The 25,762-nt window shown below is 47.7% G+C and overlaps 2 protein-coding genes across 4 annotated transcripts; one reads left to right on the top strand and one right to left on the bottom strand.

The window, feature by feature from the left end:
* On the top strand, positions 1-17,746 carry RAD54L (RAD54 like). 3 transcript variants are annotated; one of them, XM_040072840.1, is made up of 18 exons: positions 1-60; positions 165-254; positions 1,287-1,406; positions 2,153-2,213; positions 3,776-3,911; positions 4,679-4,748; positions 6,752-7,040; positions 7,499-7,623; positions 8,816-8,966; positions 10,100-10,226; positions 12,375-12,449; positions 12,848-12,978; positions 13,079-13,189; positions 13,332-13,455; positions 13,771-13,849; positions 13,955-14,134; positions 15,547-15,710; positions 16,849-17,746. In XM_040072840.1, the coding sequence occupies exons 1-18, from the start codon at positions 58-60 to the stop codon at positions 17,048-17,050; spliced, it is 2,238 nt and encodes a 745-aa protein (XP_039928774.1). In that variant the 5' UTR covers positions 1-57; the 3' UTR covers positions 17,051-17,746. The 3 variants fall into 3 exon arrangements, with proteins under 3 accessions (XP_039928774.1, XP_058277717.1, XP_058277716.1); XM_058421734.1 differs by lacking the exon at positions 16,849-17,746 and adding an exon at positions 15,885-16,820; XM_058421733.1 differs by lacking the exon at positions 16,849-17,746 and adding an exon at positions 16,369-16,815.
* LRRC41 (leucine rich repeat containing 41) lies at positions 17,736-25,550 on the bottom strand. The gene is made up of 10 exons (XM_040072839.1): positions 25,463-25,550; positions 25,291-25,377; positions 24,912-24,982; positions 23,018-24,149; positions 22,367-22,612; positions 21,683-21,847; positions 21,242-21,340; positions 20,699-20,821; positions 19,758-19,833; positions 17,736-18,661 (listed from the first exon to the last, which is right to left on the bottom strand). Exons 1-10 carry the CDS (start codon positions 25,548-25,550, stop codon positions 18,427-18,429), a joined length of 2,322 nt encoding a protein of 773 aa, XP_039928773.1. The 3' UTR covers positions 17,736-18,426.
* Positions 25,551-25,762: the final 212 nt, after the last annotated feature.

Below are 25,762 nucleotides of genomic sequence, written 5' to 3'. Positions count from 1 at the left end.
TTTTCCCGCCAGCGGCGCGCGCGGGCCGTTACCGCGTCCGCGCGCTCCCGTGAGGCGATGGTGGGTGCGGGGGGGCACCGGGCCGGACCGGGAATCTGTATCTGTATCTGTCTGTGCCAGGACCCTCCCGGCCCCTCACTGTGTGTGTTGTGCCTCTGTTCCAGAGGAGGAGCCTGGCCCCCAGCCAGCTGGCCAAGAGGAAGGCGGGCGATGAAGATGAGGAAGAGGAGGAGGAGGAGTGGCAGCCCCCGACGGTGAGCGAGGGGCCCCGGGACGTGGCCCCGTGTCTGCGTGTTCTCGGCCCCGTGTGACCCCGCAGCCACGGACAGGGGAGATGCGGGGCGGCGCTGCGTCCAAGTCGCTCCCCGGTGCCTCCCCATCCTCTGGGCATCGCGCCCCCGGTTTATGCTGCCGTAAAACTTTGTGTCTCGGCATGTGGTCGGTGGAAGAACTTCATTGTGCACTGATAGTGCTTCGTGGTTATGGAAAAACTTATCCCTGTGAGAGCTTCGAGTGCTGTGTGCAAGGAAGGGTGACAGGGTGACTAAGAATTGGCTGTTCAAGGCAGCTGGTAAGGCATTTTTATAACAGGACACGGGAGGACCAGTTTCACCGATTATCTGTAAGAGGCAGTAAAGGCCTCGTGTAGCCATTCATAATGACACGAGTCCTAGCCCTAATCCTAATTTACGGTTATGTTCCATATCGTGCAGGTTAAAGAGTCTCACATAATGCTTTTTGTGTCAAATCCATTTTTTCTGTGCCAGCGGGTGTTTGAAACCGTGCCTCATGCTGAAGAGGACTGTGTTAAATCAGAAAACAGATCAAAAACTTAGTTATTTTCATGCTTTTCTAAGTGTTTGAAATACAGTGTTCTGTGTGAGGTCTTTCACCTGCATAACACCAGGTGCCATGAGCCTCTGGGGACTTTGATGTAGCTTGTTCCACGCTACTGGCCCTTCCTTTTCTTAATTCTTCTTTTGTTTTTGAGTGGCAGGACAGGACAAATCTTAGTGTGGACAAGCCTGCTCTTTTACAGGTTAGAAACTGGTAGTTATTTTCTTAACTAGGAGAAGGTTTTTAAGCTTCATATAAACTGAACTTCAGGATGCGGTGTCCTTGCTGTGTGAGTCCTGTGGCAGCAGGGGTGAGCGATGATGGCTGTGTGTGCTCAGAGCTGCTCGGCTGCCTGGGCGACGGTTCATGTGCTTTGGTGCTTACTGACTGTGACTGCTGAGCATCTTCTGCCCTCCCCAGCTGCCCCTGAGTTGTTTTCTGTTTCCCAGAGCCGGAAGAGGCAGAAGGCAGGCGGTGAGACGGAGAGTGGAGAATGCTACAGGTCGCCTTTCCGCAAACCCTTGGCTCAGCTGACCAACAGACCCCACTGCCTGGACAGCAGTCAGCACGTGAGTGAGGTTGCTGCTGGTACATACACAGCTCACTCAGCAAGGAAACCCAAGTGCCTCCATGGCCCCATTTGAACTGAGGTGTTCTGGAAGTGCCATGCAGACATGACATCTTTTGGAGAGGCTTTTTGCCAGCTTCAGTCCTTTGATGTTGAAGGAGCTGTGGTGGGAGAACTTGCTGTAGTGGAAATCCTGAATGAGGGAGTTCTGTGAGGCCTGGGTGAAGGACAGTACCCAGAGATGTGAGTTGCTTTCCAGCCAAGTGGGTCAGATGCTGTCTGCCTGCCCAGTTCCCTCTGGGCTTCCATTGCAGGAGACCAGATGCTGGACTAGCTGGGTGCTTGCTGATCCAGCATGGATGTTCCTGCAGTGGTAACCCAGCTCTTTTGCAGGAAATGAGTTGCCTGACTGAATTACCAAGGCAGGGGAAAGCAATAGCTTTTAAAGAAATGACCAAAGCCAGTGGATTTAGAAAGATGGGAGCTACGGAAAATCCATTTAATGTATTAGAAAACGCAAAGGAAAATAGTTTGAAAAGCAGAAGTGGTGGAGGAAATTGTGCTGAATTGTTACTTTCTTCCTTTTGGATAGTCTTGAAAGTAGTTGGAGTTGAAGCTTGAGTAGGTTAAATCGAGGGACTCTGAGTACTTGGCAAAACTGAGTTCTCAAAAAATGTCCTGGACTTGCTTTCTTGAGCAATCTCTGATTTCAGACTTCTGAAATGTGTTTTCTTTCTGAATTTCTAGGAGGCTTTTATCCGCAGTATTTTGTCCAAACCCTTCAAAGTCCCCATTCCAAATTATAAAGGTAAGATGAGGAGGTTTAAGGATTGTCTGTGTTGGCTGACTTGGGTAAAACAGATGATGCTTAGGCCTGTCAAATATATCTGTGGGGATTATTGTTATTTTTTGCACTGATGCATGTGTTCCAGAAATCCTGACTTAATTTTGAAAGCAAAATACTGGCATATTAGCAAAGTCTTCGTATTTCTTACTAGTGTTGGGTTTGGATAATCCTACATTTCAGAATTGGATTTTATAGTCTTACTGCTATGTATTTGATGTAGTGCCAGGAGATTTTACACTATATCACAAATACAAAAGCAAAATGAATTCCAAGCCACGAAGGTTTATCATTTAAATAATGATGCTAACAGACAGAAGGCTGAAGTGAAAAAGATTGTATGTGCCAGTTTTATTTCTACTTGGCTTGGTGTGTTGAGCCTCAAGGTGATCTTCAGAATGAGATGGTTTTGAAGTTCAAAGCCTCAGCTGGTTTGAATCAGTGAAACATAAGATCTCAGAAACAAATGGGCCTGTTTGTGTCCCCTGCTTCCCCTTCACCCTCCAGCTGAAAAACTCAAATGCAGATCAACCAGTTTCACACAAACTTTAGTTACAAAAATATCTGTAAGCAGCCACTGAATATGGAATGACAAGCCCCGAAAGGGTTTGGCAAAGCTCGCTTCTGGAGAAGTGTATTTGTCAGGAGGCTCAAACAGAATTGTAACTGGGAAAGCTGCTTTCTATGGCTGTTACCTTGCTCTATTAATTGGGAAAAGTGGCTGTTCCTTGTGCTCTTCCTTGTTGTGTGTGCATTGCTACCTCAGCTTGTGGTACTCTTGTTTTGCAAAGAGGAGCTTTAGTAAACAGCAGACAAATAGACTGAATGTTTTTCAAGGAAAATCAATCCTAGGAGCACAGTTGCCCGAGTTTTGATGGGAAAAGGGATTTTTATGTATGTTCTTGTGTTCATCTCCATTTCAAAACTGACATCAAAATACAGTACTAGGAAAACGGACTCAAGCTTGGTTTCTGCTTTTCACAGAAATTGGCTCTGAGGCCAAACATCTATTATTGCTCTGCAGAGAGAAAATGATACCCCAGAGCAGGTAGTGACAGTATGATGCTGTCTGTGGTGCTGTAGAGCTTTGTCACAGTTAAAGATCAGTTCCTGACCTTGCATTGAAGATATAACTGGCTAAGTCTGGGTTCAGTGACCCCAAAAGAGGATTTCACCTAGCATATTCTAGATGTAGGAGTTTATTTGTTGCGATGTACATTCTGGAATCCTCCTTGGCTTTCAAAAAACTGCAACAACAGCTGTGGGTGAGCAGTGCCATTGCTCCATCTTGCCTCTGTTCCTCTGTTCTGTTTTTCTTGCTGCTGCAGAGCTTCCCACTGTGTGCTGCCAGAGCGCTGCCAAACAACGGCCTCGCTTAGGTTTGCTGTCTGCACCAGCTGTGTGTGCACCTCCACTCCAGCACCCAATTAATTCACTGTTCCTGAGTGTAATCAGACTCTGCTGCCAGGCTCTGCTTGCTTCCAGGAAGATGTTGTTGTTTGAGCTGTGCCTCTGTTTGCTTTCAGGGCCCCTGGGCTTGCGCTCACTGGGTGTCAAACGGGCAGGACTGAGGGGTCCTCTCCATGACCCGTTTGAGGAAGGAGCTCTGGTTCTCTACGAGCCCCCAGTGCTCAGTGCCCATGACCAGCTGAAAATAGACAAGTGAGTCATCACCTGGCGTGAGTGCTGCAGCTCTGACCTCTTTCTGGGTGTAGGTTTATGTGCTTTTCTCCCAAACGTGTTTGAGCTGCGGTCTGAACATCAAGGGGAGTCTGATTCCAAGTATTCTGCTGGGATTGGTTCAGGTATGGTTACCATCAGAGGAGGAATGTACCCATCCTGGATTGTTTGAGTTCTTCCACTGACTGTTCCATCTCTCATGCATCAAAAATTTAAACCTGTTGCAGGGAATGAGCATACACGCATGGAGAAGTTGCTTAGAAAATCTCATGGCTTAGTCGTTAGTCAGGAAACATCAGCATCTGATGACAAGCAAAGGGAGATGACTGTCAAATGTTAGGCTGCTTACTGGTTTTCATTCTAAAATTTATTTTGTGCTATTGTTACCACTTAAAAAGGCTGTCAACTGGATCTTCGTGGACAGAGGGAGGGGTTTCTTTCTCCAGAAGTTTAGTTACGATATTGTTAAAGAAACAAGAAAAACAATACTGACCTTTTAACTGTGTCTGTGAACCACATTCTGCCCGTGTTTTAACCACAGCCCACATGTGGTTTCACTGATGTTTCAGACTGCGGGTAGCTCTCTAACTTCATTCTCAAAGCTGAATTAATCCATTTTTCACTTTCTTGTTTGAAGTTGCTTCCCCTGTGCCACAGGGGAGTCCTTAATACAGCAGTGAGATGTAACGAAACCTAAACATGTGCCAAATTCCTTAATCACACTCTTCTTCCTTGACTGCCTCCTGCAGGGACAAGGCACCTGTCCATGTTGTGGTGGATCCTGTCCTCAGCCGTGTTTTACGACCCCATCAGAGAGAAGTAAGTTTTCCATTGGGACCTGAGGATTTGCTCCATTTCAAAAAGCTGCTTTGCATCTGCTGGAGTTGTTACAGGTCTGCATAGACCTCACAGACTGACAGTCCGACAGGCTCTAATCTGTTGCAAATACCAAGTGAAACTTTTGTTTTAAGCATCCTCTGTGAGGTTTGAATGCTGATGATACTCCCTGTCCCTTTTCAAGCAGAGTCAGGGCTGAAAGTCCTGCTTTTACTTACCTTGAAGTGTGGAGATGTAGCTCTGCTGGGTGGAATTCAGTGTGGAAGGTGATGGGATATAGCTGCCATAAATGATATTGCAGCCCGGTTTGGAGTCAGAGCAGGGCAGGCTGTCCACCACTGTTTTACTGCTCAGCAGAATTGACTGGATCTGCAGTCCCTGAGCCAGCAAACACTGAGGCTCCAATTTCTGGAGTAGGTTCCTACTTCAGTGGCCTTTTTTTGGAGGTTGCCCTTGGTAGGTGTGAGCTGTGCCTGACCTATGCAGACTTGAAATTTGACAGTGGAGACTGACAAAAATATTTTATGTTGTAAATATGTGCAACATTGTAATATAGCAGCAGTGGGTACAACTCTCCAAATGTCTGATGTAGGCTTCTGGACTGCTCGAAGTTCATCCTGGATGCAGTATATTATCATTTAAGCCTGGAGGGAGCACAGATGGAAGCTGAGATTGCTGATCTTGCAGGTCAAGCTAGATGTGTCCCTGCATGGGAGATCTTCAGATAGCTCTGAGAGCGTTGTAGGCTGCTCATGGCTTGTAGTTTTATCTCAGATCTGGTAATGATCCTGTGACCCAGTGTCATGCTCATCTCTGGCTTCATAGCTGGGGGCAGTGTGGTTTTGGGTAAGCTGCTGCCTGCTGGTGCTTTTGTCAAGTAATCAAAGTTATGTTGGTGTCCTAGGCACACTTTTTTGGCAGGTAAATGTCAATGATAAAGCAGCTTCTGCTCTAGGCTGACTAATAAGTCTCTGCCTGCTGAAATTCCTGTGCTGCTTTATTCATCTGATGGATCCTACATAGTTGTACAGCTCTGCTCCAGCTTTGTTGTGACTTTTGCCCAGGTGCTCGTTCTGCAGCAAAATAAATTCTTGCAGTCAGTAATGTACTTCGTAGTTGTTCAAGTGGCTTAAATAAATTCCATTAGCCTGTTACTAAAAGCCTGAGAAAGAAACAAAAGGACTTGAAAGTGCAAGTGAAGATGCTCCATCTTCAAGTCCTCAGTAGTGGAGCAGAGAGGATGAATCCTTGCAGATGTGTTTAGCTTGTGTATTCCCAGCACAATGCCCTGGTTTTCTTTGACTCGCTTATCATCACATGGTACAGGAACATTTTGAAGTTTGTCTCTTCCCCCCCACTTTTATCTGTCTCAGTGATGTGTCAGAGCTTTATGCAGGGCTGAGGAGCTCTTCTCCCACCATGTGACGTGGGTTATAACCTCAGCCCTGTGTCTTCTCTAAGGCTAAATCTGCCTTGGACCTTGAGCCCCCAGGTGAGTCACTGCTTCTAGGCAGAAATTATGAGGGCTGATGATGGTGTTCTGGGAATTACTCGGGCAGCTGAAAGAGCTCTGCTCCCTCTGATTCTTTAAAATTACCTGATGTAGTGGTGTTAAGATTATAAACCTCTTTGAAATGATTGTTGCATGTTAGTTTGTGGCCAGGCCTTGACTAATGCAGCCAAGGGTAGAAATTTCTGGGAATTCACGTTAGGAAGCTGGTTAGAATTGTACAAGTAAAATGTAGCAAGATTTTGTGCATGTTGTGAGGTACATGTTGGCACCAGTGGTGCTGTTTCACTTCAGATGTGGCAGCTTTTTAGCTGTGCCTCGGGTGATTTCCCTCTGTCTCATTAGAACACTGCATGTCCCCAGGGATGTGTGCGCTACGCAGATCCGTTGTGCTATCAGTCCTGTGCATTGTGGTAATGAAGTTGTCACTCTGCTGATGTTCCCATCCTGCTCTGAGAGAAGGATTTTTTGGCAGGGGGTGAAGTTCCTCTGGGACTGTGTGACGAGCCGGCGGATCCCCGGGAGCCACGGCTGTATCATGGCAGACGAAATGGGGCTGGGCAAAACTCTGCAGTGCATCACACTCATGTGGACGCTTCTGCGGCAAAGCCCGGACTGCAAGCCCGAAATCGAGAAAGCCGTGGTGGTGTCTCCCTCCAGCCTGGTGAGAAACTGGTACAATGAAGTAGAGAAATGGCTGGGGGGAAGGATCCAGCCGCTGGCCATTGATGGAGGCTCCAAAGACGAGATTGACCGTCAACTAGGTACAGAAATGTTTGCAATCTGGGCGTTTGGCTGGTTGGGGTCAAAATCTTGCATTGGAAGAAGGCTGCAGCAGCTCATGGGAACATCTCTGAGCAGTCACTGGATCTCTGCAGACTGATGGTTGTCTCTCCGGTGACATGTTTAGATCTGACCCTTGCATATTCGATAATAGTTGATCTTTTGCCATAATCCACATCTAGGCAGGTGTTAGGGTATGCTCCTGTTTTGCTCCAGCCAGAAGGCAGGAAAGTAGACAGAAGGGACATGGAAATGGTAATAGTTGTGGGAAAAGGAGAATGGGTAGTTATGGATGGAATGATTGTCCTAAATTTTTAAGGCAAATGTTTTGACCACTTGACCTGTTTTCTATTAGTTTTCCTCATCCTTTTTTCCCCCTCCCTTCCCCCCCCCCCCCCCCCCCCCCCCCCCCCCCCCCCTTTTCCCCCTTCCCTTGCAGTTGGTTTTATGAACCAGCGTGGCCTGCGAGTGCCTTCCCCCATCCTGATTATCTCCTATGAGACCTTCCGACTGCACGCCGAGGTGCTGCAGAAGGGCAGCGTTGGGCTGGTCATATGTGATGAGGTACGGGGCCACCTTGTGAAGGGGAATCCATTCCTGGTGTTTTCTCAACATCTGGGTGAAACTGCACCGCTCTCTTAAAAGGAGAGTGGACAAGAAATTGAGTTGTTTTTTCATTTGTCATTCCATCTTTGTGGTTATAGGTAGATAACAGAGATGTGTATTGAAGGACAAAATAGAACGAGTGTCCTCTGCCTCCTTGAAACGATCAGGCTGGGGCCTGGCAGGGCTTGAGGTGTCCTCTGCTGCTGGGTGGGAGGAATTTATTAAATAGAGGTGCCACCCAGTGGTTTGGCTTTGTATTTGCCAGAACAGTGCCGAGAGGGGCTTAAAAACTGTGAGTGTCCTCAGGAGTGTAACTCCCATAAACCTTTTATCTATGGCTGCCCACACCTCTCCACCCATAATCCAAATCTAGCCAGGTGTTAGGGTAGTCCCAATGCTCTTAATTTGCTCCAGCCAGAGTGCAGGAAAGGAGGCAGAAGGGACATAGAAATGGGATTATGGATTATGCCCATTCCACCCCTGGAATGGGGCCAGCACCTAGGGAGTCTGGGAATCCACATCCTTGGCCTTGTGGCTTATGTACATTTCCAATAAATTCCTCTGCTGCAGTATGTCACTCGTGAAAAGGATCTTATCACTTGTGCTTTGTCCTACCCAGCACCCAACTCACTAATAAAGTTGCTTTTCCCAGGCATGAGAAATGGAGCCTGCATTTAGATTATCCCTGTAAGAGGTGAAGAACCTCTTTTTATTAGTGTGCAAAGGTCTGGCAATCCTCTTTATATCTGGTCTGAGTGGCTTGTGGTCTTGACCTTGAGTGAAGCAGTTTTACTGGTGCAGAGTTCAGTGCTTGTGTTGATACCTGAAAACATTCCCATCTTAGAACAGGAAACAGTTCTTAGTGTTATGTTGTGTGATGGTTGTTCTTTTCATGGTAGACTTTCCTGCCTGGGTGGAGCTCAGATACTCCTGATCTGGGAAGCTTGTAATGTCTTGTTTCCTCACATAATGGCTTCAGGTTTTTCACTAGATCCTTGTTTTTGAAACAAGTCTGTTGCAGCACTCCACTACCAGGAATGGGAAAAATGGTGGAATGCCTTTTATCAGTGCTGCTGTGGCTCTCCAAGCTGCTTCCTAACAGGGCCACTGGATTTATCAGCCTTATTCCTTTTCTCTGTTTTTTTTACAGGGCCACAGACTGAAAAACTCTGAAAACCAAACTTACCAGGCTCTCAACAGCTTGAACACACCTCGGCGGGTCCTTATCTCGGGCACCCCTATTCAGAATGACCTGCTGGAGTATTTCAGCCTGGTGCACTTTGTCAATTCGGGCATCCTGGGTAAGAGATGAATGTGTGGAAGATGGGAGGGAGGGGAAGGCGCTGGCCAGGCTTCCCTCAATGCCAGCAAAAACAACAACTGAGATGTTGGTGAAAAATCATGTCAGAGGCTTGTAACTAGATGATCTCTTAAGGTCCTTTCCACCTCAAACCATTCTGTGATTTTATGGGACTTAGTCTCTTTCAGTTTGTATAGGTCAGGGTGCCCTGTTCTAGAGGCTTTGTATGATATGAGCTCTGTTTCTACAAGATTCTGATGCAAAGTACACCAGTCTAACAGGTATTTTGGAAGGAGAATCAAGTGAGGTAAAATGAATATGTGAAACTGAGTGCTACTGTACATGATTTCTTTTTTCATCACAAACGATTGTCTCAGGTTGTTGGGCATCCAGTCCAAGAGGCTTCTCATTAATTCGAGTACATGCACAACTGAAGTTAAACACAATTCATCAGTGATTCAAGATTCTTAGTCTTGCAAACAGAATTTGGGCTGTGTCTTGTTCTGTTCAGCTGTGTTGCCCCCAGGAGTTCTCAAGGAATGGACGGAATGGGATGGTAGATGATCTACATCTGCTTTTTTGGTGTGCTTCAATTTTGGGTAGTTATTACAGGGAGCTGATGGGATTTCGCCTGCCCCCCTTGACCTGTACTTTGGGCAAGTTTACTCTCCCTGTACTTGCAGTCCGTTCTTTCTGAGATGAGGTTAATGGTGTAACTACTGCAGCAAAGCTGCAAGCACTCAGTAGGCATTTTTCCCACTTTCAGCCTGTGGCCAGTAATAAGCAACTGATTACAGATAATTTTGGAGTAGGCACAGATAATGCCTGTGCTGTTGTTTGCAAGGACAAAATCTGGGAATAAAAGTATAACTGGAGTGTGAGCAAAAGCAATATGTATGACTGTTTAAGTAAAATTCTATCACCTTTGGCTTTGCAGTGTTGTTGGAGTACAATATTATTATCTGTTTTACTGATTTGTCTGCCTTGGCTAGAAACAAAAGAACAGTTTTATGGATGGGATGAGGGTTTGTTTTATCTGCTGGGCTCAGTGTTTGGGGTGTGGTAAGTGGGGCTGTGGGATGCTGATGAAAGGTTCTTTGGTAGTTGTCACCTTTTCACTTCTGTTTTGTACAGGAACTGCACAGGAATTTAAAAGACATTTTGAAATGCCCATCTTGAAAGGAAGAGATGCAGATGCAAGTGAAGCTGAGCGACACAAGGGAGAAGAGAGGCTTAAAGAGCTAATCAGTATTGTGAACAGGTGAACTTCATCCCTCTTCTCTTTGCAGAGCTTTTGCTTAAGCCCTTTGCATAAGCCCTGCTATCTTTCCAAATTACAGTTTTAGCTGTAATGAATTTTCTTGCCTGTAATGTCTCTTCAGCAAGTGATTGTGCAAATATTTATTGCCTAAGAAATCCACATAGCATGGAGCGTTAGTCTGATAAATGGAACTGACATGGCACAGTCAGCTGCAGTCACCCCCAAGCAGTACTCTCAGGTACTGAATTATCATTTGACTCCTATGTTTCTGTTTTCTCCTGGGATCTGAATCATCAGGCAGTATCCTTTTATTTATGTTATCCATGAATGTGAGCTGGATCAGACTTGAGATCCATCTGGCCCAGATGTTGAGGATCAGTAGTATAAGGAATGTCACTCAGTTCTGCTGTTTGCCCAAGTCACAGGAGAGTCCAGCTCACACTTCCACAGTTCTGTTGGCTCTGTAGGGCTGATAGGACACGCTACAAGTGTCAGAGATGGGACTTCTGGGCCCCAGGAAGCACCTCTGTGATGTGAAGTGCTGTCTTATTTATCTTTGGTTGATTTGTGGCACTTGTTTAAACCTGTTTTTTCTTCGTGAATACAACCAGTTTATCCACATATGCTGGCAGTTGCTTGGCTCTCTTTAAGAACTTTATAGAAAAGACTCTTGAATTCTCAGCATTTGCTGGTGTCTTCAGGTTTTTTTTCTGATTTTTTTTTTTTTTTTTTTTTTTTTGTTTGTTTGTTGGATTTTGGTTGCTTGGTTTGTTTTAGTTTTTTAATCTGATCTTTTGCAGCCATCACAAATACAATCCTGCAGTTCACAGTCATGGTAAATTAGATTTCACACTAAGTAGAGTCACTCCATTGGGACAGTCCCAACCTTGACTCAGATCAGCTTGCAGAAGCCTAAGAAAAAGGAAAGGTTGGGAGGAGAAAAGCTTATTCTTTCTTGAGGTGCATTTATTTCTTTTTATAGTTGATGAAAAATGGATGTAGAGGTGTGCTCAGGAATGCCTGTGCCTGGCTCTATTGAGGTCTGTGTCCTTTCCTTTGTTGTGCAACAGTCATGATGCACAAATAGGGAAGACAAAGCACAAAGGCAGTAACAGATGAGTCTGTTGACTTTGGTAGGAATTGCAAATGGGACAGTGATGCAGAGACTTATGGAATCATAAGAGGCAAGGCTGGAAGGGCCCTGGAGAAAGTATCTAATCAGTCTTGCTGTCCTAAGGTAGAAGGTGTTAGACCTAAACCATCTCTTAACCCCCACCCAGCACTGAGGACCTTGCAATTTTCCTAGGACACCTTTTCCAGGGCACCGCTGTCTTTGCAGCTAGAAAATGCTCTTAATGTGTAACATAAATCTTCCTTACTGCAGTTTAAGCCTATTACTTTTCATCCTGCTGCTTATAGGTTCGGAGACCAGATTATTCCTTTATTTACCAGCCTTTGACTGATTTTGGGGTTGTCATATAATCCTGCTGTCTTTCTTCTATAGGTTTTGTAACATATTTTTGATCCTTCCTGGCAGAACTGGGTTTTCTGCACCTCTTACTCTGGTTGCTCAGCACTTTTTCTAGTCCATTCCACCTTTTCTGAAGTGTGACAGAACTGCTCCGTGGGGCATTTCCAGAGGCCAAAGGATATGTCCTTTGCTGGAATTTTGGGCCAGGCCATGAGCCCATCTTGGGTGAGGATGGCTACTGAGTTATTAAATGGGGAGTTGCCTGCCTGTACTTTGGGTTATGCCCACCGTTTGTGGTAGTTGATCCCTGCACGTTTGCTGTCTGTGCTGCTGGTCCGTTGTAGCTCAAATTGCAAATGCTGTTGGTAGTCTGAGGAAGAGCGGAGTTTCTCTTGTGACTGAGCTCTGTGCAGGTGGAATCATGTCTGATCCCTCCAAATCTCATGAACCACATGAGAAGCCTTGCAGAGACAATGGGTTATATGGGGCTCTGTAATATGGCTTCATGTGGATTGTGCGTGTCTGGCCTCTGCCTTGTGTTGGACTGTCACAGACCTTTGGAAAGAAAATATCAAAGGGACTGTCTGTTGACCACATGAGGAATAATAGTGATAAAACAGTGGTTTATCAGTAGAAGTGATCCAAGAGTCATCTGATCTTAATTTCTCTCCCTGCAGGTGTTTAATTCGGAGAACTTCAGACATCCTGTCCAAATACCTGCCAGTGAAGATTGAGCAGGTGGTCTGCTGCAGGTACCAAAAAGCATCTGCTGTGTCTGGGAAATAGTGGAAGCAGCAGGAGGGACTGAAAAATTGCAGTAAGCCCTTTAATTCTTGTGGTGGCTGCTTCCCTGTAGGAATGAGGTTGTAGCCATTGACAATATGTTACTTTTTCCACCTGAAGCCACAACCCACAACTGGTGGTTCTGCCAGCCAGCTGGTGAGCTCTGGGCAGCTGTATAGAGCTGTGCTGGGCTGTGCAGTCTCTGCTAGCTTCTCTTCCAGCTCTGGAAAACAGCAATACTCTCCCAGCAGCCCTGCGGGCAGTTCTAGGCTGTCTGTGCTGTAGCTAGAAAAACTGAGCTGAAAGAACACTCTGTGTAGATGGAGCAGGGCTTTTGTTTGACTGCTGAGCTCTTGTTGTGTTACAGACTGACACCTCTGCAGACTGAGCTGTACAAGAACTTCCTGAAGCAAGCCAAACCAGTGGAGGAGCTGAAGGAGGGCAAAATCAGTGTGTCATCTCTCTCTTCCATCACATCCTTGAAGAAGCTCTGTAATCGTGAGTTGTTCACATGGGTTTGGGTTTTGCACTGTTGGTGGAGCTTTTTTTGGGTCTCCCTTGTGCACTCCACAGTCTCTGAGCTCTGTTTATTCTCCAGATCCTGCTCTTATCTATGATAAGTGTGTGGAAGAGGAAGAAGGATTTATGGGAGCCCTGGGCTTGTTCCCTTCTGGCTACAGCACCAAATCTGTGGAGCCACAGCTTTCAGGTATGGTGGAACTCAGCAGTACAGATGTGCTGCCCAACACAGGCAACTATGAGACTGTATTTAACATCTTACCAAGTGCCCCTCCAGGGTCTGGAATTTGGGAATTCTCCTGTAGCTTTTTCTTTCTTTCCTTTTTATCCAGGAAAGATGCTGGTTTTGGATTATATCCTTGCTGTTACCAAAAGCACCAGTAATGACAAGGTGGTTTTAGTGTCTAACTACACTCAGACACTGGATCTATTTGAAAAGCTCTGCAGGAACAGAAGGTTTGTCTTTAAATTTCAGTGGTTTAACCCTGCTAGACTGTACTTCTTGCCTATGCTGTAAAAGAACTGGTTGTTTCTACACTTCCTATCAGCAGGAACTTGTGATCTGTCTTTTAGCTCAGGTGCTCCTGAATTGGAACTAATGTAGCTTGTGCTTTGTCTGCTGGCATCACTCAGCAGAAAATCTCTGGCTCTCTGCTAGCATTCCTAAAGCCCATTCTGTTGTTGCAAAGCTGATGGTGACAGGTTTTTCTCTGAGGTAGGATGCTTTAAAGATGGCAGCAGTCTGATTGTAGTGAGTGCTGTGTGTTCCAGGTATTTGTATGTCCGGCTGGACGGCACCATGTCCATTAAAAAGAGAGCAAAGATCGTGGAGCGGTTCAACAGCCCCTCGGTGAGTAGAACCTGCCGCACATGAGCAGCTCTCCCAGCAGCTCTGAGTGCTGTGGGTTAAAGCGTGGCTGCCTCTGTAGTCTAACCCAAGCCTGCCTTTTTCCAGAGCCCTGAGTTCATCTTCATGTTAAGCAGCAAAGCAGGTGGCTGTGGTTTGAACCTGATCGGGGCCAACAGGCTGGTGATGTTTGACCCCGACTGGAACCCAGCCAACGACGAGCAGGCCATGGCTCGCGTGTGGCGGGACGGCCAGAAGAAGATGTGCTACATCTACCGACTGCTCTCGGTGAGGCAAACTCCTCTCTCCTCAGCATGGAGCCCTGGGTGCCAGCCCAGGCTGCAGCTGCTGTGACTGGGGACAGAAGGGAAAGAACTCTTCTGTGTTGGTGACCGGAATTGATTGGAACTTAGTTGCTTCCTACCCTTAGGTGTGTTGCCATGGAAAACCATGAAGGTTCTAGCTGGAGGGTCATTACTGCAGCCCTTGGTTTCTAGCAGTGGTTGGCTTCTGAGAAATAGAAACAACTGTGGCTTTGCAGATAAGATGTTCCTTTGAAGTCATTTAGGCATCTGACTTCTTTAATTTCATGGGGTGTCTGATGCAGAAGTTGCTGTTTTTCAGTCAGGCTGCAGTCTGTTCTGGGGTGTACGTGTACTTCAGAAACAGCAAGTACATTCCTGGAATTACTGGCAGCATTTGGGATGGAGCTGCCGGTGAGCAGATGGGATAACTGCTCTGTAGAGGAAAAGCATGAAGGAGTCTGCTCTTTTCAGGCTACTCTAACACTTTGTCCAGCAGTGCCAGTAGTGATTACTGCTTAGAAGCATCTCCTCTGCCTTATTCACCTCTCATTAGTTCAGACTGTGGGGATTTTTGTTTTGGTTGAGGGGGGAAGTTGTGGGGTGGTTTTTTTTTTGTGTGTGTGTGTTTGTTTGTTTGTTTTGTGTAAGCTTAGATTCCTTGGCCAGCTATTATTTTTACTTTGAGAAAACAGACATTCTTTGCCCATCTTTTCTTAATGGAATTCTTCTCTGACCTTGCTGCACTTGGAAGCAGGGAGCTCCTTTGCTTTTAGAAATAGGAAATCAGTCTGCAAATCATGACTAATCACCCCTCTCCTTGGTATTTCATTTGTTTGAAAAACAGACATTTTGCTCTTAGATTTTTGCCTTAGAAATACAGCATGCTGGGCTTTCTGCACATCTGTTCTGGAAGCAGACATCTCCCTCCAGGCAGGATGTGATTGATCTGTGTGTGGGTGAACCAGAAAATAATGCTGATGCTCGTGTCACCCAGGGCTAGACCTTGTTGCTGCTTCTTGGGGAGATTGTGGTTGGGATTTTTTTTTGTCAGGGAGCAGCTGTAGTTTCTCAGCTCTTTTCCCTTCCTTCCTGTCAGCACAACCTGGTGCAGTGTGTGAGCTTTAGCCATGAATGGCAGTTCCACCTCTTCCTCATCTGTATCTCCACTGGATCCAGTCCTGCAGCCGCAGGGAAAAAACAAGCAGAGTTGGGTTAGATATGCAACAAATCATACGTGGCTGGAGTGCAGCTACTAAAATTTGCCTGTCACCTGTACTGGCGAGGCACTGAGTGGTCCTGACAGCTTAGTGCCATTAGATCTGTGACACTTCCCCTGTGTAGGGCCTCCTTTAACACCAGTGTTCCAACTGTGCTTCATCGCTGACTTGCCTGTAGACAGGGACCATAGAGGAGAAGATATTCCAACGCCAGACCCACAAGAAGGCACTGAGCAGCTGTGTGGTGGATGAAGAGCAGGATGTGGAAAGGCATTTCTCACTTGGGGAGCTGAAGGAGCTCTTCACGTTGAATGAGACCACCACCAGTGACACCCATGACAAGTGAGTATTCTGAATGACTCAGGGCTGGGATAGCAAAAGTTTGGTTGTGTAATTCAGGGGTGTCCAGGCAGCAGGAGGAAGTCCAGAGAGTGAGCTTCAAGTGTTTCTGCTTCTGAAGCTGTTAACCACCTAGACATGAGCACTTCCTTGCTGTCCTCTCTTTTTGTTGTCTAGAAAAGCTGTGCTGGCTGGACAAGTGAGCAAACATCTTGTAGCTGCCTGTTTTGGAGACTGAAATACTGCAGCTGATGAAAGGAAAAAAAATGGTCAGAGCTGTTCAAACTGATGGAGCTTAATTTGGTCCTTTCTTACTGCTCCCTTCCTGGTGAACAAATGCTGAACTGCTTCCGTGCCAGGGTTTCTCCATTGGCTAAAAATTCATGAAGTCAGCCCAAGTGCTGTTCTGGCAACTAAAAGAATACTCTTCTCCATTGTCTGCCCTTCTCCCCCAGCCCAGAGACCTGTGGTATTACAGCCACCAGGGAGGACAGGGAGAGCAGGAAAAATGCTTCAGTGTGAAAATTAAGACTCTTAATTCAGGCAGGAAGTGAAGAGGATTATTTTTAAGCTGTATCAAAGCTTAGCTCAGTGTAGGTATCCTTTCTGCATGACAACAGCCCTTGCTGGCCTGGCTGCTTCTGCTCTTTGTCTCCTGAAGTGACAGCTCAGTGGGGCATCTCCAAAACAGCGTGAGCACAACCTGGTGGCTGTGGTGGGAGCCAGGATGGAGTGTTTTGGAGCATGGTGTGCTCTTTGAATTTCGGAGTCCTGATGCAGTACTAATAAGATGTTAGCAGCAGTCATTTGAGATCTGCTTTAAGCAGCATCCCACACCTTTCAAGAGAAACTCCTTCTGAACTTCCTCTGGGTCTTGCTGGACCATTCCCAAATGGTTAAACATGAAGAGGAACTGCCATTGGAAGCAGAAGCCCCAGGTTTCAAAATGTGAGTCACTCCTTACCTGTCACACACACCAGAAGGTAGTTGTGTGTTTAAATGAAATGCAGTAGTAATTGAGAAACCGAAAATCCAACTCCAGGGGAGTTAACCCCGATGTTACCGGGCTGCAGTTTTAAACAGCCCGGAGGCAGAAGCAGCGGAGGAGCCTTGCACTGACCTCGCACTGACCTCGTTGCAGGATCAAGTGTCGGCGCTGTGTGAACGGGCACCAGGTGCGGCCCCCTCCCGACGGCTCCGACTGCACCTCGGACCTGTCCCAGTGGCACCACTGCGCGGACAAGCGGCGCCTGCAGGACTCTGTGCTGAGGGCTGCATGGGACGCTGCTGTCACCTTCGCTTTCTATCATCACTCTCATGAGGAGCAGCGAGGGATCCCCTAACAGGTTACTGTCCCCTGTGGGGGCAAGAGCAGGCTCTGTGGCAGCCTGCCCCACTTAGATTCCTTTCAAGGAAAGGGGCAGTGGGTAGCTGTGTGTGCTGGACTGTTGCGTGGCTGTAGGATAGCAGAACAGCGTGGCTCTGGACTGGCTGGAAGGCCCTTGGCAGTGTTCTGTGTGCTGCAGCAGCAAGGAGTCCTTGGCTTTTTCTCTTCTGTTGTATTGTGTGCCTGAACAACAGCGCCTTGGGAACTGGGAATAACAGGACCTTGCATGCCTGATCAGATTTAGCACTGGTTCTCTTGCCTTTGCTGTCTGCCTTCTACTCAGCCAGGCTTTGTCTTCAGGTTTAAGTTGAGCCAGGAGTTTTATAGCACTTGATGTGCAGTCAGGTTTTTTTCTTTGACAGCTCTGGCTTACAGCTGCTGATCAAAACGTGCAGGATACATTTTTGCTGTGAAATGTGAACCTTGCTGATTACTTGGGAACAAGAGGATTTTGTACAGGGGGAAAAAAATTTTTAGCTCGTATGTTGAACATCTGGCCTGAAAGATCATGCAAGCAGTAGGAAATCAGGCTCTGTTCCAGTAACTCCATTTCTAAAACCACTTGCTTTGTTATGGGCAGGATCCCCTGATTTAGCAGTGTTTTAATGAGATCACATTACATGACAGTAATAAAATCCACTTTGGTACATTATGGGTTTTAATTATAATTTTATTACAAAAATGTTACAAAATAACAAACTATTCAAACCTCTGTAAAATGACTGCAGACACTGGAAAAGAGCAGTGTGATTGCAAATAAACAGCAGGCTGCTTGGTCAATAAAAAACTTTTTGGTGTAACTTTCCCAATGGAAAAGGTCAAGCCTGGGGGCTTTGTTAGCTTATTTTCTACTCCCTATAGAGGAGGGAGTTCTTACTTCACAGACGTCAGAATGATGAAGTTGGAAGGGATGTCAGGTGATACTGTCCAATACCCCTCCTCAAAAACAAGATCCCCTAGACCTGGTTGCCAAGGACCACAACCCAATGGCTTTTGAATCTCTCCCACACTGGACATGCTTATTGGTGAGACACTAGCTGAAACAACGTGACATTTTTCTAAACACCCAGTGACATAAACAACTGTTTGTTCACAAGCTCATTTGATGTATGTCCCATTTATAATACTCGAAAAGATGGCAGAGTTAGATCACCTGGAAATAAAGCTTTTGGCCCACGTGGTGTGGTGTGTCACAGCAGTGTCACATCCCTTCTTCCAATGAACAGCAGAGTGAAAAGAACAACTCTGTACTGCTTGAACTGGGGAAGACCCCCCACCACACCTGTGCTGTGAAATCAGAAGCTGATGGCTTTCCTCCTGCTGCTGTGTCCCTCACATGACACTGATGTAGTCAGCGAAGGCCTGGGAGGAGTCCCATGCGTCATTGACAACGCTGCACACGGCTCTGAGACGCCGCAGCGCCTCTTGTGCTGTTTCTGCATCCTGGTCCAGCCAATTCTGGAAGAGGCGGAGGTGTGTGAATGGAAGCTGTCCTCCTCTCTGCTGAATGTGGCCTTCCAGCCTCTTGGTGAACTCCAGGAGCCCGTCAGGTTTGATGCAATTTGAGCTTTCCAGGGAAAGAAGAAAAAAAAACATTAAGTCCAGGCTATAATTTGATCTGTTTAAATTACTGTTCCTTCTAGTAACTGCCAGTGCAGGTACCTGAGGCTGTTTCAAGGCCAGGTGCACCTTTTTCCAGCAGTACAAAATATAAGTCATTTCTCATTAAAAACAAAACTGAGTATGAAGGGCTGGAAACCTTTTTAAACCAAGGTGGTAACAACTGCCAAGTTCAACTCATTATCCAGAACTCTTACTTCTGACTTAAGCAGATTTAGCTGTGGTCTTAAAATGTTGCAGCTGTCAACCCTCTCGACCAAGGGGCCTGGCCCAACACAAGACTCAACAGTAAGTGATCATTCATCTCTTCCTGCTGAGAAAATCTGAAGGGCATGTGTCAGTTCCTGGTATTTCTAGGAGATTAAAAGGTCAATTCCCACACAGAGATGTGTAAATAAATATCAAGTTGCATGCTGCATTTAAATCTTGTCAGAGGCACAGTAACAATCAGGCTTCAAGCCTGCTTGAAGGAGTATGGCCATGGTTAAATAAATAGTCAAGCCTCTGTACTCTGAGCACTCTGAGACATGAGGATGAAAAGAAGGGGCAGAATCAAGCAAAGCAGTTGTATTGCAGAAATGCCACCCCATGTGGTTCCTGAAGGTTACTGTCTATCTGTAAGGCCATTCAGGGTCAAGAAGAGAGTAGCAGTTCTGACTGAAGACCAATGCTCTGGATGTGCCAGGAATAGTGACAGAATTCCCCTTGCTATGAAGGGGCAGTGGGAACAGAGCTGTTCACACTGATGCTCAAGAATAAAAGTATGTAGGGATGTTAGTCCTAACCTACAGCTCACGGAGGGCCTGCAGGAGGCTTCCCAGGGAGAAGCAAACCAAAGCTGCTTTGACTCCTTCTAAAGGTGAAATGTCTCAGAGATCCTCGAGGTCCCTGAAGGTGTATTGCCCATTGCAGCATTCTCTGAGCTTTTCTTGGGCACACGTTCTCTCAAGGAACAAAGCCCTGCTCAGGTTCTCCTGCAGTCAGAGCCCAGCTCAGCTCTCTCCCTCCCAAAACAGGGATTCAGTGTTCAGAGAGCAGAATACCTGACATCCAGCTGGCAGAGAGAAGAGGAGGAATCTTCAGAGAAAATGTCTGCAAGGGCAACCAGCCTGTGATTCCCTGAAAGGGAGAAATGCACTATTAGATGCAAACTGGAAATGGTCTTTAAATTTAAATTGCCATAGGACTAGGATAATAGTGAAAAAAAGGAGTCTGTAAGTGTGTGAATGCAACACAAAGAGCCCACCTCTGCACCCTCAGTGACATCAAGTGAGTTCATCCCCCCTGAGCACAGTGTTTGAGGCAATGAAAACATCTGGTGATAGGATAGTTTGCTGCCCTAGAAAAATCATGGTTTTGTTTGAAAAGTCCAGATGCAGCTTTGTTTTAGAAATTAGGTGCATTCAGGTTATCCTAAGCTTTCCTGTTATACTTAGTTAAAAGAACAGAAAACAATATTCTGGATTTATCTGCAATTACTTTCTCAAACATTTCTACTTGGCCTGTGATTCAAAAAGCCCATCACTTCTTCAAATTCAATTCCACTCCTTTGACACAAATTCCTCCTTTACTTGTTCTCATCCCTCCAGTGGATGCCAACAGTTATTAAGAACAAACTGCCCAAACTTGGGCAAAATCTGTGCCTCTGAATCAGAGGCGGTACATCTGATGTTCTATTCCTGTTAAAAGTTTGAAGCAGATCAGTGTTCAGTCAAATTTGGAGATCTGCTGGAACTAGCATTTGCTGGAAAGCAAATCAGCCATCATTCCTGCACAGTACCTTGGTACACAGCTGAATGCAACTGAAATTTTGTCTTTAAAAATAGATCCAGTGCTCCTTATTTTGTGAACTAAATCCTACCTCGTTCCTGCACATAGGAAGTTCATCACTGTGGTCAGCAGCTCTCAATGGTCCTGACTCCAGCCCCAAAGTTCCCTCCAGAGAGCTGCTCTAAGGCCCCACAGCCACACACACACTACGCACCAAGGCGGTTCCCAGGCAGCTTGAGGCTCTTCAGCGATGAATTTCTTTTCACTGTATTGATTATTTCTGGCAAAAACTCAGCAGTAGAGCTTTCAAACAGCCGGCAGAAGGAAAACGTGATTTCTATGAAGAAATGAATTTACAGTACATATGAGTGCTCCCTGTGCTTCATCATTCCATAATTACATTCTGCGGACAATTCCAGCCCCTAATCCACATGCAAGAACAAAGCTCCCCCAGCAGTGGATTGCGTGTAACAGCACTTCTGCTGTGTCAGGAAGAGAGCAGAGATCACAGCCAGGCAAGTGGCTCTGCCAGCTCACCCAGTTAAAGGCTGATGTGCTCTGCAGGTTAAAAATCTTTGTTTTATAGCTGAGACTGCAGACACGTCCCTGCAGGATTTGCCAGCAGCTCCTCTGCTCCAAATGTCTGTGACATTTGGCTAAACCTTACACATCCAAAGATCCCCTCTAAATGCTAGCCAGCCTAAAGCAGCCACCCACAGCACCTTTCCAAGCAACAGCACCCAGGAACTGGCTGTACCTTGTAGGCCAGGATCCTGAAGCAGAAGCAGAACTTCTTTCTGGTGCTCAGCCAGGTTCACATCATGAAAGCTCAGTTTCTTCAAATTGGGAGTACACTCTAAAAGCAAAACAAGTTCTCAGGTAAAGCACTGCACATTCTTGGGATAAAAAGACCCTGACCCAGCTACTAGCTAACACCCAGAAACTGACTTAGGCTGTGGGTAATTTGTGCTGGATTCTGGATAATTAAAAAGGAACCATTGTGCTGTGCAGGATCATCCACATAGCACAGCATGTGGTATGGCTGACACCCATTTCCTTTTTTCGGGAGACATCACAGATGTCCACACTGAAGAGATGGACCCACCTAAGCTGGCTTCATGCTAGAGGATGGAAGAACACAGCATGGAAGCTACACTGTGTGTGCCCCAGTGGTGCTGCCTATGGGTTAGCAGAGTACCTTTAAGCACCTCCAAAAGGAGCCCAAGCTCCTGGGGGCAGGGCAGTGTGGCACTGTCAAGGGACAGCTGCTGGAGGGACTTGGATGCCTTGAGCACCGGCAGCAGGAACGCAGTGTGCAGAGGTTCCCTGGGGAATCGCATCTCCAGCACCTCCAGGCAGCTTTCTAAGGGAAGGAAAACAGTGAAAAAGTTTGCTCTGGAGTGCCTGTCTTCAGTGTAGCTACAGCAAGCAGGAAGCCTGTATGCCAAACACCACCATCCTTTTGATGCTTTAAGTTTTAGCTTTCATATTTTTCAGATTCTGTGCTGCCTTGGTGTGCAACTGTGAATTTCATATTAAGTGTAAGTTCTCTTCGGTTTAGTTAGACAAAACAATCCTTTTCCAGCTTGAGAACCAAGGATGACTGTTACAAGCTTCAGGCCCCAAAAGTATAAACAACGGTGAATTGAGGAAAGCAATTGGAGAGGATGGAACTTCATAACCTGAAACTGTAATTGGACAATTAACCCCAATACGCAAATGGACCAAAACTTATAAAGTGTGAAACCTTGTGACTGGTCATCCATTTTGGGTCCATCCTGGGTGTAGCCCTGGCCAGGCTCTTGTACTGCCCAAGGTGTATCCTTAAAGGCCTTTTAATAAATACCTACTTTATTCTTTAACTCTGTCTAGGCTGTCCTACCTGGGATTTCTGCCTCACTGCAGCTTGGGTTCACCTCTGGCCTGCTGCCCTCCACCTGGTTTTTGAGGTCGAAGCTGACTGAGAGCGTGTGGAGCCGGGGAAGGGCGCTCAGGATGCAGCGAACGAGCTCCATGCAAGGCATGTGGGAGAACATGTCGCTCACGCGGAGCGCACGGAAGCGGCACTCTGGGTGGCGGGACAGGGCCCGGAGCCCGGAGAGGATGCAGGAGATGTTGGCATTCAGGCCTGGAACAGCATTTGTACAGAAAAGGGTCAGCTGTGTGTGTAGGCACTGACACACAGAGCTGGAGATGCAGCAATGGCAGCCCAAGTCAAAGGATAAACTCACGGACCGCTTTATCCACACATCCTTAAGCTACACTCTGTGTGTGGGAGATGGAGATCTGGCTCTTCCCTCTGCCCTCTCTGAAGGATGTTTAAGCACGAAGCCAGGGGCTGTTCTGGGACAGAGGGATCCCATTCTCTCCCTCAAGTCCTCACGCTCATTAAATACCCAACGCCTTTCTCAGGATGGGGCACCAATACTCCTACAATGCCCCTTCCGGTGAAAATTAACCCAGGGTAAACCCCTGCAGTAAGCCAGACCATTAGAGCAGGGCTGGAAGGAAGTGCCCTATTCATAGCACTGACCATTGTAAGACAGAACCAGGTTTTCTAAAGACACCCAGGAGCTCAGCAGGTTACTCAGAGTCCGACACATCTCCCCAGTCAAAGGAATGGAGAACAATTCCAGCGTGGAGACACTTCGGAAGCGGTGAGCAGCTTTCACAGAAAGGATTCCAGCAGGTCCTCCTCTTTTCTTACAGCCAGCATGGCCAGTACATGGAGATCCTGGGGAGGAACTAGTCCAGTTCTCAGTGTTCTCTCTCTCTGTGGAACTAGTTTTGTCCAGGAACCCTGAATTATCCTCTCTAGCAACAGTGAAAACAAAATCATACAGATCTTCTGGGTCAGCATAGTGTCCCCTCCTCCGCCTGAGGCAGCGACGTTTCCTCCCCACTGCAGGTTTCAGCCGTCTGCGTGTCTTTCGAGGAATGGGGTGACATGACAGCTGCTCTGAGCTGGAATGAGGGGAAGAACCCCCCTGAATGCTGCTGTGGCCGCAGGGCACCTCACTGCTTGTCTCCTCACACCCTGGGTTTTGCAGGGGAGGACTTCTGGGCCCAGAGAGGACAGAGTTCATGTGAGCACCAGCCTCTTTTGGGGGTCTCTTCTGGTTCTCACCACTGCTCCCCTCCTGCTCAGCATTACATCCCCTCTCTGCTCCCTCCTGCGTTGACTCCTGGCTCTGGCCTTTGTCCTCCTCTCTGCAAAGGCCACACGGGCTGCCGTGATAGGCGAGGGCATTTCCTGAGCGCCAAAACCCAGCGCTCATGGTCAGGATGAGAGGGAGAAGAACCGTGTCGGGAACAGGCCAGGAATACATGGACACCTGGCTGACAGAGCCGTGGTGGATCAGCCGGTGAAGGAGCAAAACTAGCGAGCGCCTGACGGACTGGTCGCAGGAGAGGAGGTGCTGGAACTTCAGGATCCGCAGGGAGCCAGCCAGGTTCTCAAGCACTTTGTGGTTGTGCTCAGCAGTGAGTTCCACGGCGCCCTGGAGCATGTTGCAGAGAGTGAGCTGGGAAACGTGCGGGGAGCTGTGGAGCAGCGGCGAAAAGTGACGGTCATTGAGGCGCCAGTCAGAGGAAACGTCCAAGACACCATGAAGGACGTTGGAGAAGAACGTTTCAAGGAACTTCTTCCTCCAGCATGTTATGCTCTGCAATTGAACAACAGGGTGTCGGAACTAAAAGTCAGCACCTATTTCTCTTGTTCTTTCTAAGTTAAATTATTGCTGTCTGCTAACCCGGTGTCCAAACCCCCCTCCTTGCTAGCTTCGCTGAGAGCTCCACTCTCTAGTTCTCAGCATCCTTCCTCGGTGTATTCCTTGAAAACCTGAGTGAATCCCATTGCTCTTTTCATTCTCCTTCTGATCTAATTCAAACACTCTGGTTTGAAGCTGAGCCATTTTTTTTCCCCCATTAAAAACCACATCAGCAGCAATTTTCTCCCATAGCATCTATTTACTGGCTGTCATTAAGTTGTCTGTTAAGGATTCTTTTACGATGATGAAGCAATGAAGCTACTACAGTTTTTCTACATAAAACCATTCTCCAAACTCACTGTCTTCTCTTTTTCTCATGCTTTCTAAGACATCAGCATTTTTTTTATTTGCCAATATAGGTATAAACATGATATGAGATACTGTTTTTATCCTCTGTTTCAGTGAGAATCTCTTAAGACAAAGATTTGCTCTTTTGACAAACTCACTGTTGCGAGATGAAGGGTGTGGCTGTGCTCTACGCTTCCATTATAAATTCTATTTCCCCAAAATGTTTGTATTACCAGGGTTATGCCTGGGTCCAGAGCTCTGTGAACGCTTATAAACAGGTGCCAGGAATTAACTGGAGGCAGGCAGAAAGAAAACCTCATGGAAAACAGTGTCGATCCAGCCCCTTCTCCCACCAGGGCATTTCCTCACCTCCGAGTTGGGTGGCCTGGTTTTCATCACGTCGTCCCACAGCTTGCGCCAGATGGGCTGTGTCGAGAGGCCTGGGGGAGAAGAATCATCAACCGGGCGCTTTCACCCCTCTCCCTCTCCCAGTGTCCCGCTCCGGAGCTTGAGGAGATGCCAGGGGCACAGCCGAGCGTGTCCGGGTCTGGGAATACAGGGCGGTGTCCCTGGGACTCCATTTGCAGCCCAGAGGAGCTGCTCTCTCCCGATGAGGGTCCCCGCGGTGTGGGCTTCCCCCGCCAGGTTTGGGGCGTCCCTCCAGTCACTCACCCCGTCAGTTTGAGGGGCCCGTCCCTCCCGCCCGGGGGTGTCCCCACGGGTTCGTCGCCATCCCCTCCCGCGTCACCTGCTCTCCGCGCGGCGTCCTCGGCCCGCTCGAGATGGAAGACGGTGAGGAGCGGCAGGAGCACCCGCAGGAGGTGCCCGGGCAGCGCTGCGGAGAGCCAGAGGGAGAGGGCGGCAGGATGCGGGCAGGCCCGGGCCCCGCGCCCCGCCGCCCCGCACCGCCCGCACCTTACCCCAGACGTCCCGCTCCAGGGCGGCCATGCTGCGGCTCACGGCGGCCGCGCTCAGCGCGAACAGGCTGCGCGGCCGCTCGGCCGCCATCACCGCCTCGGGCGCGCACCGCCCCCACCGCGCCGCCATCTTGGGAAGCGGCGAGAGCGGGCGGCCATGTTGGGGAGGTCCTGTCGAGCAGCGGGGCGAACAGACCGGCGGTAGCAGCCCGGCCGAACCGGCTCCGAAGCCGAGACACGCAGGAAGAAAGGAGAGAACGGGCGGGAGCGCAGCAATGGCTGTCCTGGCGAGGCCACACGCTC

The sequence above is a fragment of the Hirundo rustica genome, chromosome 9 (assembly GCF_015227805.2).
Source record: "Hirundo rustica isolate bHirRus1 chromosome 9, bHirRus1.pri.v3, whole genome shotgun sequence".
NCBI lineage: Eukaryota > Metazoa > Chordata > Aves > Passeriformes > Hirundinidae > Hirundo > Hirundo rustica.
Note: the sequence above shows the minus strand (reverse complement) of the source record. Positions and strands in the feature narration are given on the sequence as shown.